The sequence below is a fragment of the Oncorhynchus mykiss genome, chromosome 10, assembly GCF_057628025.1.
Source record: "Oncorhynchus mykiss isolate SJ-2025 chromosome 10, ASM5762802v1, whole genome shotgun sequence".
Taxonomy (NCBI): Eukaryota; Metazoa; Chordata; class Actinopteri; order Salmoniformes; family Salmonidae; genus Oncorhynchus; species Oncorhynchus mykiss.
Window position 1 is genome coordinate 13,695,848 of NC_143031.1, and position 12,603 is coordinate 13,708,450.

General features: G+C 41.5%; 1 protein-coding gene across 7 annotated transcripts in view; it reads left to right on the forward strand.

Annotated features, from left to right (window-relative positions):
* The window catches only part of sh3pxd2b (SH3 and PX domains 2B), a 112,199-nt gene that overhangs the window by 69,239 nt on the left and 30,357 nt on the right, over positions 1–12,603 (forward strand). For all 7 annotated transcript variants that reach the window (XM_090185860.1, XM_021617493.3, XM_021617495.3 and 4 more), the window contains exons 3-4: positions 3,939–4,014; positions 9,098–9,174. In XM_090185860.1, coding sequence (XP_090041986.1) covers positions 3,939–4,014; positions 9,098–9,174 — 153 coding nt within the window. The remainder of the gene's footprint in view (positions 1–3,938; positions 4,015–9,097; positions 9,175–12,603) is intronic.

Here is a 12,603-nt window from a genome sequence, read left to right on the forward strand (position 1 = left end):
TTCTTAAATGGAAGAGGTTTGGAGCCTCCAAGACTCTTCCTAGAGCTGGCCGCCCAGCCAAACTGAGCAATCGGGGGAGAAGGGCCTTGGTCAGGGAGGTGACCAAGAACCCGATAGTCACTCTGATAGAGCTCCAGAGTTTCTCTGTGGAGATGGTTGTCCTTCTGGAAGGTTCTCGCATCTCTGCAGCACTCCACCAATCAGGTCTTTATGGTAGAGTGGCCAGATGGAAGCCTGTCCTCAGTAAAAGGCACATGACAGCCCACTTGGAGTTTGCCAAAAGGCACCTACAGGACTCTCAGGCCATGAGAATCAAGATTCTCTGGTCTGATGAAACCAAGATGTAAATATTTGGCTTTAATGCCAAGCTTCACGTCGGGAGAAAACCTGGCACCATCCCTACGGTGAAGCATGGTGGTGGCAGAATCATGCTGTGGGGATGTTTTTCAGCGGCAGGGACTGGGAGACTAGTCAGGATCGAGGCAAAGATGAACGGAGCAAAGTACAGAGAGATCCTTGATGAAAGCCTGCTGAGAGGATCTGCAGAGAAGGTGTGGCAAGCTTGTTGTGTCATACCCAAGATGACTCTAGGCTGTAATCCCTGCTTCAATAGAGTACAGGGTCTGAACACTTATGTAAATGTGATATTTCAGTTTTTTTTATTTTCAAGAAATTAGCAAACATTTCTAAATACCTGTTTTTGCTTTGTCATTATGGGGTTCTGTTTGTAGATTGATGAGGGGGAAAAAACGATTTAATCAATTTTAGAATAAAGCTGTAACCTAACAAGATTTGGAAAAAGTAAATGGGTCTGAATACTTTCCAAGGGCACTGTATATTGTTACAGTATAATAATATTTTGTCCATTATGTTGCTTGATCGGTGGTTAGGCTATTAGCTGGCAAAAAGTAGGCTACATAAAAGTGCAATACTGTTAACATAACCGTGTATTAGTGTGGGTTTTCAGTGAATTTACAGTATGTAAATCACAAAGCTAATTTGAACATTCGGCGCAAAAAAAATGATCAGGAACAAACTATTTATTAAGCTCCTACATCTGTTTAATGATTTTCAGTTGGAGCATATATAGAATTCTGCATAATAATTGACTGGGTTCATGACGGCGTTTGCGTCTCTCAAGAGCTTTCATAGATTATTCACGTAATAAACATGTTTACATTTGATTTAGTAGCCACTGGGCATTTGGGACATTAGGTGGAGCTTTAGTTTCTGGAGAGATGAAGGGTTGCATATTGTAGGAAAGCATAGAGGAGAATTCTGGATATCGAATGAGGAGGTGCAGGAAGTAACAATGTTGACAGTAAAGTAGTCGTGTAAGCAGGTAGAGTTTAATGTGATGTTAAAGTGAACAGTCAGTGACGTCATTAGTATAGTCAACAGACATGCTGCTATTAATTAACCATGATTGCAATCATGAGAGGGATATAACAGTACTGATAAATCATGTCAATAATGAACATGGTATAGAAGGTGCTTTTTACTCTGTGACTGAAACATTCTTCATCTCCTTGATATCCATCCTGTCTTTGCCAAACTGGATCCAAATTATTGGAGCACTCTGCCATAACATTACTCTTACCTCACACGTCTTCAGTGCTCTCTCTTCTCTGCTTTCTTTGGCTTCAGCCACCAACAGACTGTTATGGTTTCTTTAACTTCCACCTACAGCCATTTGCATTGTGACTATAGCTTTATGTTGAGTTAATTTGCACAGCTGCATGTAGACTGTGCATTGAGGTCAAGAGCTCTCTGCTGGTGACTGGTCCAAAGCCATACTGCTGAGTGTCATAGCAACATTATAGCACTGTAATAACAATGAGTTATATTATAGTACTCTCTGTTGCAAGGTATGACACGTGTTACTGTCTTTTAACTGGTAGTAAGGCCAGTAGTAAGACGTGTTAGAGAATCAGAGGAAATGCTCCTTCTCTGTGCAAATCAGATACAAGCCCTTCTAAACAAGCCCGAATCCACCCATCTATTTATCCAATCTCGACTCTGTATGGACAGGGCTCTACGCTGACCCTTTTTTACAAGAAGCATGTGTGCACGCACCTAAGTTGAAAAATGTAGGCGCACACAAATACATTTTGGAGCACTATGAAAAATATTTGAGATATTAAAGCTAGAATCCTTAATTTTTCTAGGTGCTCCAAAATAAAAATGTCAGGTCGCACAGCAATATGCAAGTAAAATGGTCGCTCTGTGGAGCCCTGATGGAGAAGACAGGCCCATCATATGCCAGTGTTTCCATATAATGGGCCAGTAGTAATTTCCACGAGTGCAGGAACCAAGATGCTCTAAACAGATTGTTTCGACATCACCAGCCCTACTGGCCAATCAGATCCCTGCTTGCTGCCCACATCATCAACTTAGTTGAATCATTTGAACTCTAGTCTGTTTGTTTGTAGAAGATGGAAAACAAAAACATGAATCTAGTATTTGTGAGGTCTGTCTCTAATCTATTCTCCAACACAAAGTGAATCATTCCCAAACACCCGGCCAGATATGTTTGGTTTAGTTAGTAATAGTATGGACTATGTATGCCGTTATTTCTTGTCATAAAAACCCAGTTGGTTCTGTCACTGACATTCCACTCTAAGTTTAATATAATGAGAAATGAAGAACATTCCTCTTTTATCTGGCAGCACGTTTGTTCTCTTTGACCCCACTCTGGTTCTGGAGTACAGCCTCGCCGTCACGGCAGACAGATGCCATTATTCTATCAGATTGATGTTAATGTACTTGTTTTGTTTTTTTAATCCAGGCTAGTCAATTAAGAACAAATTATTATTTACAATGAGGACCTCAGTCACTGGTCTCACAATAGGGTGGCTGTCTTGAAAATCATACCCTGTCTTTCCCAGTACCTCTTCATTGACATTTCACTGTATGCAGAGAAAGAGCGGTGTCCCTTAGAGACCTTTACTCTTTGTGCTCCATGATATTTGACTTGTAGTTCTGGGTACTAGGCTATAGGCAATTGTGGAGGCAGGTAGCCTAGTGTTTAGAGCGTTGGGCCGGTAACCAAAAGATTTCTGGATCGAATCCCCGAGCTGACAAGGTAAAAATATGTTGTTCTAACCCACTGTTCCCCGGTAGGCTGTCATTGTAAATAAGAATTTGTTCTTAACTGACTTGCCTAGTAAAATAATAATATCAGTAGGTATGTAGAACAGTTTTCAGCTACTTACCTCTTTTTAATTTATAGACATTAGAAGTCATCATACAGGAAGTTCAATAAAGATTTTTTCTGAAGCAACATTGTGCAGAACCCCTCAAAACGGCAAACTGCCGCTTATGGTAAACGTGAACCACCTGGGTTCTGTTGTGGTGGACCAGAGTGCAGAGCGTAGTTGATGGGTTGGCTCAGTCAGCAGGTTGGCCTAGAGTGACTGGACTGAACACTCCTCAGTGCGTTGTTGCTGTGCTGAAAGAGAGGGAAGGAGAAAGGGCTTCAAGTTCATTGGTTGACACACCCAGGTGTCTTTTCACTCGCCTCCAGCTGCCAATAGAATACAGCTGGGGCCTGGAACTTAAAACACAGACCTTCAAACTGGGGGAGGGGGAGGTTATTGGCTAGAGTGTAGGAAAATAACCTATAGCACTGTGGTGGGATCACTGGGAGACAGAGAGAAAGCGGCACACTGGGCTTTAAAAGGAGAAAGTGAATTTAAAAAACATATATTATGTCAGTGGGCCTTTGCTAACAGACCACGAAGCATATGTAGCCTAGCTACCTCAACCAAGACGAAATACCATCTGTTGTGTGGATGTCTTATCATTGGCAGAACCAGTCCTTTTAGGAATTGCTGAATTGTAAAAATGTACAACCCTCTCCCTGCCCCATGCAGTGATGTTGTTGTGTGATAGCATGTGTTGTTTAACTCCCTGTGTTGTTGCCACTGTGCTTTCAGATGGAGCTTCTGGATAAGTTCCCTGTGGAAGGAGGGCAGAAAGACCCCAAGCGGAGAATCATCCCTTTTCTACCAGGTAAGAGTGTAGCCCTTTCCATGACTAAAAGAGCCACATTAGACCTCACGGTGGAATGTTCTTAAAAATATATATAATTTCATAATTAATGAAAAAAATAATGTTTTAATTATCCGGTGTTTCAATGTCAAACAGTTTTGTTATAGTTCAGTCTTCTGTGATGTATATAAAGTGTAATATTGGGATGCAAACTCAACATTCTATACACTTCAACTCTATGTCCGACATGGTACAAGTGTCTTCTTTTTGTTAAGCCCATAACCATGAGTCTGAGATTCTGAGGTGTATACTTTTGTTTCAAAGTAGTTTTGTTTAAGACTACCACGAATCAGTCTGTGACCCTGATTTAGCTCACTACAGGAAAGGTTTAAACAACACACTGCTACTGACTGACAGTCCCAGCTCATGTGGTGCCGTCAACCCAGCAGCAGAGTTAACAGAGAAGAAGAAAGTAAGAGCTGCTACGTTGCACCCTGTGAAATCCACACCTCTCATGAGCTCACTATTTCCCTTACCGAGCACGGTTTTGTTTTTCCATTTATATACAGAATGGCAATTTTGTAAATTGCTATTCGTTTTAGTTCCTCCCTCCAATACTGTCCATCGAACACACTAAGCATGAGGGGCCTAGATTGAATTAAGACTGGACACACGTATTAGCAACTCTTGAAACAAGGCCATTTAGTGTCGTGGAGGTCTAGGACTGTAGAACTCAGAGAGACCGAGAGGGAGACGGGGAGAGAGAGAGGCAATGAGGGGAGGAGACTAACCAGGGAGACTAGACCACATTACTCCCACAGTCTTTTCTTCTTCTCCGTTGATTCATATATTGTTGTAAATGCTTCAGACATGTATGCTCATTGCTCATACATCTGTGAGGAAAGATTCATTCTGAGCACTCAAATCCCAAATAAAATCAAATTTGTATTTATCATCATAAACAACAGGTGTAGTCTAACAGTGAAATGCTTACTTACTGGCCCTTCCCAACAAAGCAAAGAGAAGGAAAAACAGAAATAAAAATAATAACACATCAATTGCTTGGCTTTATCCACAGGGTAACCGTAAACAAGTCGATGTGCAGGGGTATGAGGTAATGGAGGTAGATATGTGTATATATAGGTAGGGATAACTAGGGGTATGAGGTAATGGAGGTAGATATGTATATATATAGGTAGGGATAACTAGGGGTATGAGGTAATGGAGGTAGATATGTGTATATATAGGTAGGGATAACTAGGGGTATGAGGTAATGGAGGTAGATATGTGTATATATAGGTAGGGATAACTAGGGGTATGAGGTAATGGAGGTAGATATGTGTATATATAGGTAGGGATAACTAGGGGTATGAGGTAATGGAGGTAGATATGTGTATATATAGGTAGGGATAACTAGGGGTATGAGGTAATGGAGGTAGATATGTGTATATATAGGTAGGGATAACTAGGGGTATGAGGTAATGGAGGTAGATATGTATATATATAGGTAGGGATAACTAGGGGTATGAGGTAATGGAGGTAGATATGTGTATATATAGGTAGGGATAACTAGGGGTATGAGGTAATGGAGGTAGATATGTGTATATATAGGTAGGGATAACTAGGGGTATGAGGTAATGGAGGTAGATATGTGTATATATAGGTAGGGATAACTAGGGGTATGAGGTAATGGAGGTAGATATGTGTATATATAGGTAGGGATAACTAGGGGTATGAGGTAATGGAGGTAGATATGTGTATATATAGGTAGGGATAACTAGGCAACTGGATAGATAATAAACGGTAACCGCAGCGTATGTGACGATTCAAAAGGGTCAATGCAGATAACCCATAGCTAACCGGACTAACTATTTAACTAGCTATTTAGCAGTCTTGTGGATTGGGGGTAGAAGTTCAGAACCACGTTTAGGTTCTTTCTGTATTCTAAACTCCACCTAGTTCCATTCCCACAGAGTAGACGTCAACATCCAGGCCTGCTGTTTTAAGTTATGTTTGTCTCCCCTTCTTGAATGAAATGAAATTGAAGTGAACAGCTCAACATTTTTTCAGGTGGTTCCCATCTGAACTCCTACGTCTTCCCCTCCTCCTTCCTCCACCCCCTCGTCTTTCAGAACAGGACCAGAAAGACATTCTGTTAGCTGTCTTGTAGTCACAGACTGACTTCTTCAGCTCTTTACAAACTGTGGCATGGCCTGATTTGCACAGCAGATTTCTGTCTGCACTCACAACCACATGGTCAGGGCAAGCAGTCTCAGACCAACGGGCCAATCTGGTCGACTCAGACCAAACCAACAAGACACGGAAGTGGTTTTCCTGTCAGGGCTTGGTTTGTACTTCAAGGCCTCTCGTTTTGTTTTCATTTCTTTGGCCTCTTAGGATCAGCAAAGTGGTTCTGTTTGCATCTGCAAAATGCCCGCTCAGTGTTTTCCTGCCTCACCGTGGTTATGATTCTGGATATGAGTCGCCAGTCGACTTCTTCAACGTTGTGAAGGAGAACAGTTGATCAACTGTTGACAGAGGACTTCATGATGAATGTTTTTATATCCAGGCTGTCTGGTTGGCTGACAACCTCAGTGACTTTCACAACCGGAGCTTCTGTATGTCAGCCTCCACACACAGCTTCCTTTAGTCATATCAGGAGCAAACTTGCTCTTTTGACTTCAAACATGCCAGCTACACAAATGGTTCCACGGAACTGAATAATTCAATGGAACTAAATAAATTGGATCCTTCTATTGTCCTTAAGCAGCCCATTTTTATGTCAACTTGTGTAGCAATATCATATTGTACAACCGTTAGGATTGTCTATTTTAAAAAAAAACAATTTTAACCTTTATTTAACTAGGCAAGTCAGTTAAGAACAAATTATTATTTACAATGACGGCCTAGGAACAGTGGGTTAACTGCCATGTTCAGGGGCAGAACAACAGATTTTTACCTTGTCACCTTGGGGATTCGATCTTGCAACCTTTCGGTTACTAGTCCAACGATCCAACCACTATTGTTGTACTTGAGTGCGGTGTGCCGGTAACATACTAGGCCTTTCTACAGCAGCGTATGAAGTGGCTGTATTCAAGAGTCACCATCTGGGACCTCTGTAATTACTAAACACACCTGCAATCTATCTAGCCTTTCATTGGAAATATCTCTTCCCAGCACTCTACCTCAAACTCAATTCATGAGCCAACTCTGTAAACATTAGTGGTGGAGAATGATTGCAGATGTTTAATGATAGAAGAAACACATTCATTTTTTTTCCCTTGTTTGTGAGATCAAGTTGAACGACTAACCAAACTTGGTTAGGGAAATATCTGATTGGATGGATCCCAAGAGGACAGATTTATATTTTTATTTTATTTTATCTCAGCTCTTAATGATTGCATCCAGAACAAATGAGACATCAACTAAATAAAGATTTTAAACGATTTATATAATCATCTGCCCATTCAATAGGGACACTACTGTTTCACATGAATGTTTCCTGTGGCTTTCCTGACCTGGGGTGTCTTGTGTTGAGTAGAGACCCTGAAAGAAGAGGCTCCTCCCTGTTCCCGCTCTCTCTGTTCCATACTTAGTCTCTCTCTGTTCCATACTTAGTCTCTCTCTGTTCCATACGTAGTCTCTCTCTGTTCCATACTTAGTCTCTCTCTGTTCCATACGTAGTCTCTCTCTGTTCCATACGTAGTCTCTCTCTGTTCCATACTTAGTCTCTCTCTGTTCCATACGTAGTCTCTCTCTGTTCCATGCTTAGTCTCTCTCTGTTCCATACTTAGTCTCTCTCTGTTCCATACGTAGTCTCTCTCTGTTCCATACGTAGCCTCTCTCTGTTCCATACGTAGTCTCTCTCTGTTCCATACGTAGTCTCTCTCTGTTCCATACTTAGTCTCTCTCTGGGCAACAAAAGCTGTTTGATACCCAGCTGGCCACAGAGTTGCAATGAAGTCTGCCTGGCCCAGGTTTGAATCTGTACTGTAACAGCAGCAGACATTTTATTTTTCCCTAAACAGGCCTTTCGTCGACTGAGCATGTGGCACATACAAAATGGGTGGGAAGTGTTGAGTCAGCACTTTTCCCTTGACCCAGAGAGCTTGGAAATGGATCCCCTGTGTAATACTTATATTTCACTTGTGCCCGTGTTAGCAGTCTTAACAAATATCATAAGCCCCTTGATGAGGAGATACAGTCACTTCTAAGATCTCTTTTTGACCTGATATTTTACTGGCCTGACTTAATACCTCGGTCCCATGGCTCTGTAATGTAAATTTACAAACGGGTCCTCCATGGTTAAAAGGAGAGAGAGGTACCAGTCTGCTTCCAACTTCCTGCATACCAGAAAACTTAATAGGTTTTCTGAGACCTATTTGTATCCATTTCTTGTTATTGTTCCAGTGACCCAAATCCAGACTCCCGGCGGTGGCCATTTTTGTGGCTGTGCGATAAGAACGGAATATAGATGCCCTCCACTATATGATAAAGAAGGCCAACAATTCACAGTGCACTTAAGGACTTTCATTGTGCTGTCAGAGTTGGGTTATTGATGAGGCCACTGTATTGGCCTAAGATAGTAGCTGTGCAATATAATGGACTGGACTGCAGTCTTTACACAAGCCCACTCTATGAAGACAAGTCATTGTCCTTCACAACTGTAACATACATACTGTATGTAAGCCTACTGTTACCATTCCAAATGTACCATGAGATCATTTGTTGGGAGTAAAGTGAATCAGTCTTTAGTCTAGATTAGTGTGTTTCTTTAGGAGCACAGTATCAGTTGGACCTTGAAAGCTTTTAATAACATTCCTGAATGGTTAAATGTTCATGTAGCCTACATGTTATACTGCATAGGAAGGTATCCAGTGTAGGCTTTTTAGAAAAATTCAGTACAGTACTTTCAAGAAAAACCGAGTAGTGCAGGTACGGAGTATTTATCACGTTGTATGCCTGCTTGTATAATTGCCACAACTACTGTGAATCGACACCATTGAAAAGGAAAACAAGTAATGAATACTCTTTCAGTTTGAGCCTTTATCTTTGGAAGACATAAACTGTAGATTCTAAAGACTGGTTTTCTTCTTCCTTCCAGGGAAGATCCTGTTCAGGAGAAGCCATATTAGGGATGTGGCCATGAAGCGCCTGAGGCCTATCAACGAGTACTGCAGGGTGAGTACTGACTCAGCTGGTGGGGAAATTCAGGGGTATTAAAGCTTTCACACTCGTCACCCATCATGGAAGAAACAACAATAGGGCCCAGAAAGAAACCTGGAGGGGAACCAAATCCTTGAGTATTAGGACCATATCTCTGTGGTAGATAGAGGTCCAGATTAGAGCTAGGAATGCATCCTTAAGCCTGCTTCCCATAGCCTTCCCTCACGTGGTTCACTTCACAGATCAAATTTGAACATTTTAGTCATTTAGCGTACGCTCTTATCCAGAGCGACTTACAGGAGCAATTAGGGTTAAGTGCCTTGCTCAAGGGCACATCGACATATTTTTCACCTTGTCGGCTCAGGGATTTGAACCAGCAAAACTCTAACCAATAGGCTGCCTTTCTGCCACCCAAAACAATTGAACAAGGACTCCTGTTTAGAAATCCAAGTATGTGCTCTGTGATAGGCACAGCAGTGAGGGCTTTCAGATAGCATGGCTGTCAGTGAGACTGTTTTGAATTCCATGCACCCACCAGCTATGATTCCCAGAGGCCAGAGTCACATCTAGTTCCACTGACCTGTCATATCCATTCTCTGCTTTAGTTGATGTGTTTCTCCATACAAAGACCCAATACACTTGGATTTTTAAAATTTATTTATCCATTATTTTACCAGGTAAGTTGACTGAGAACACATTCTCATTTGCAGCAACGACCTGGGGAATAGTTACAGGGGAGAGGAGGGGGATGAATTAACACCCCTACTCTTACAATAAGTGCCATGGGATATTTAATGACCTCAGAGTCAGGACACCCTTTTAACGTCCCATATGAAAGACGGCACCCTACACAGGGCAGTGCCCTGGGGCATTGGGATATTTTTTTAGACCAGAGGAAAGAGTGCCTCCTACTGGCCCTCCAACACCACTTCCAGCAGCATCCCATCCAGGAACTGACCAGGACCAACCCTGCTTAGCTTCAGAAGCAAGCCAGCAGTGGTATGCAGGGTGGTAATGCTGCTGGAATGTTGGAAACATGCATATTCTCTATGTTTATCATTGCCCAATGGGAAATATAAGATAACAAAATCAGTCATCCTCAAATATATTTTCTTCAGGAATTAGACATTGAGGAAACTGAAGGCAGTCTGGAACATGGCTGACTGAGAAAAAACAAAGCAGAGAATGTGTTTTGCTCTTTGTGGGAAGGGAAAGAAGAATCCACCTCTGTGACGGGCAATAGTGGTGCTGTGGAATCTCTGTGGGAAGCTATCTGTCCACTATGCAGTGCAGAGGTTATGAGCAGTGCTGAGCTAGCCCCAGTCAGCAACATCACCAGGCCTTGTGTTTCATTTTAAAGGGCTGCCCTATAAACTACATTTTTTGCCTGGTAACTGTTTTGCAAGGTGGTCATGCTCAGTCATGCTCTTAAAAACAACATATTCCCTGGCATGTTGCGAGAGTGCCTTTGTTTATGAAGCCAGGTCACTGTTGAGAGAGATGGGGTACACATTAGAGGTCGACCAATTATGGTCGTTACTGCATTGGACTAGTTAACTGTAAGGTTGCAAGATTGGATCCCCCGAGCTGACAAGGTGAAAATCTGTCGTTCTGCCCCTGAAAAAGGCAGTTAATCCACCGTTCCTAGGCCGTCATTGAAAATAAGAATGTGTTCTTAACTGACTTGCCTAGTTAAATAAAGGTATAAAAAATATATATTTTTAATCGGCAAATTGGCGCCCAAAAATACCAATTTCCGATTGTTATGAAAACTTGAAATCGGCCCTAATTAATCGGCCATTCCGATTAATCGGTCAACCTCTAGTTCACATGTCTTGGGAGGGGGAGGCCTAGGGGTCAGGATACCTCAGTGGGTCATATTGGGATGGACAGGACAGCAGGCAGGTTCAGGGTCAGGGTAGGCAGAGGTCAATAATCCAGAGGTGGTGCAAAGGTACAGGACAGCAGGCTCAGAGTCAGGACAGGCAAAGGTCAAAACCAGGAGGGCAAGAAAAGAGAGACTGGGGAAAAACAGGAGCTGAGACAAAAACGCTGGTTGATTTGACAAACAAGACAAACTGGCACAGACAGAGAACACAGGTATAAATACACAGGGGATAATGGGGAAGATGGGAGACACCTGGAGGGGGGTGGAGACAAGCACAAGGACAGGTGAAGCCGATCAGGGTGTAACAATATGAATAGTTTCAGACTTCTATGCAAGGTTATTATAGTAAACTAAATCTGAAACTAAAATGAAAGCTAATCATGAAAAACTATTTAGGTAATGAAAATAAAATAATTAACAAACCCGTTTGAAAACTTAAAACTATGCTAAAGCTATTATCTTTGACTCCAAAACAAAATGAAATTACATTTTAAAAAACAACATGAATTATGCAAAAATCTAATGGTAGTTTTCAAGCTTTTGTGGGGTTTTCAAGCTACTGAAGCTGGTGGGTAAATGTGATTTTTTTTGATGGAGGTCATTGAGAGAGTATCGCATTTGGTCAATATAAAATGCAATTGATAATTTGCTATGTCAGGCTTATTTTATTGAATTGAAGTTTTTTTTTTAGGCTGTTACGAATGTACTGAGACAAGTGGCGTTCTGGCAACTTTGAACAACGCCTGTTGTTCATAAGCGTATCTGCCCGTTCATTGGCTAGAATGTCTATCTAACCTATGACCTGACCTGACACATCACCTTATGTATTACTGCCCCCCAGTCTCAAGAAGTTACATCCCAAAAAACAAACCAAACCAAATAATCAAAAAAACAAATAGAAATATTTTTATACGACTAAATGTAATCTAGAAAATCTGGTCTGAAAACGAACTGAAACTAAACTGAATTTCAAATACAAATCTAAAAACGAATAGAAATAAAAATAAATATAAAAACACAACACTATCTATTAAATAGAACTTCTGGTCTGCAGTCACGTTTTCCGTTGTTGTCGGTTCCATAGAGGACTATAAAATATACAGTAGCTTGCGAAAGTATTCATCCCCCTCAGCGTTTTTCCTATTTTATTCCCTTACAACCTGGAATTAAAATGGATTTTCTGGGGGTTTGTATCATTAGATTTACAAAACATGCATACCACTTTGAGGATGCAAAATATTTTTTATTGTGAAACAAACATAAACATACATACAAACATAAAAACTTGAGCTTGCATAACTATTCACCCCCCCCCCCACCCCCCTAAAGTCAATACTTTGTAGAGCCACCTTTTGCAGTAATTACAGCTGCAAGTCTCTTGGGGTATGTCTCTATAAGCTTGGCACATCTAGCCACTTGCCCATTATTCAAGGCAAAACTGCTCCAGCTCCTTCAAGTTGGGTGGGTTCCGCTGGTGTACAGCAATATTTAAGTCATACCACAGATTCCCAATTTGATTGAGGTCTAGGCTTTGACTAGGCCATTCCAAGACAGTT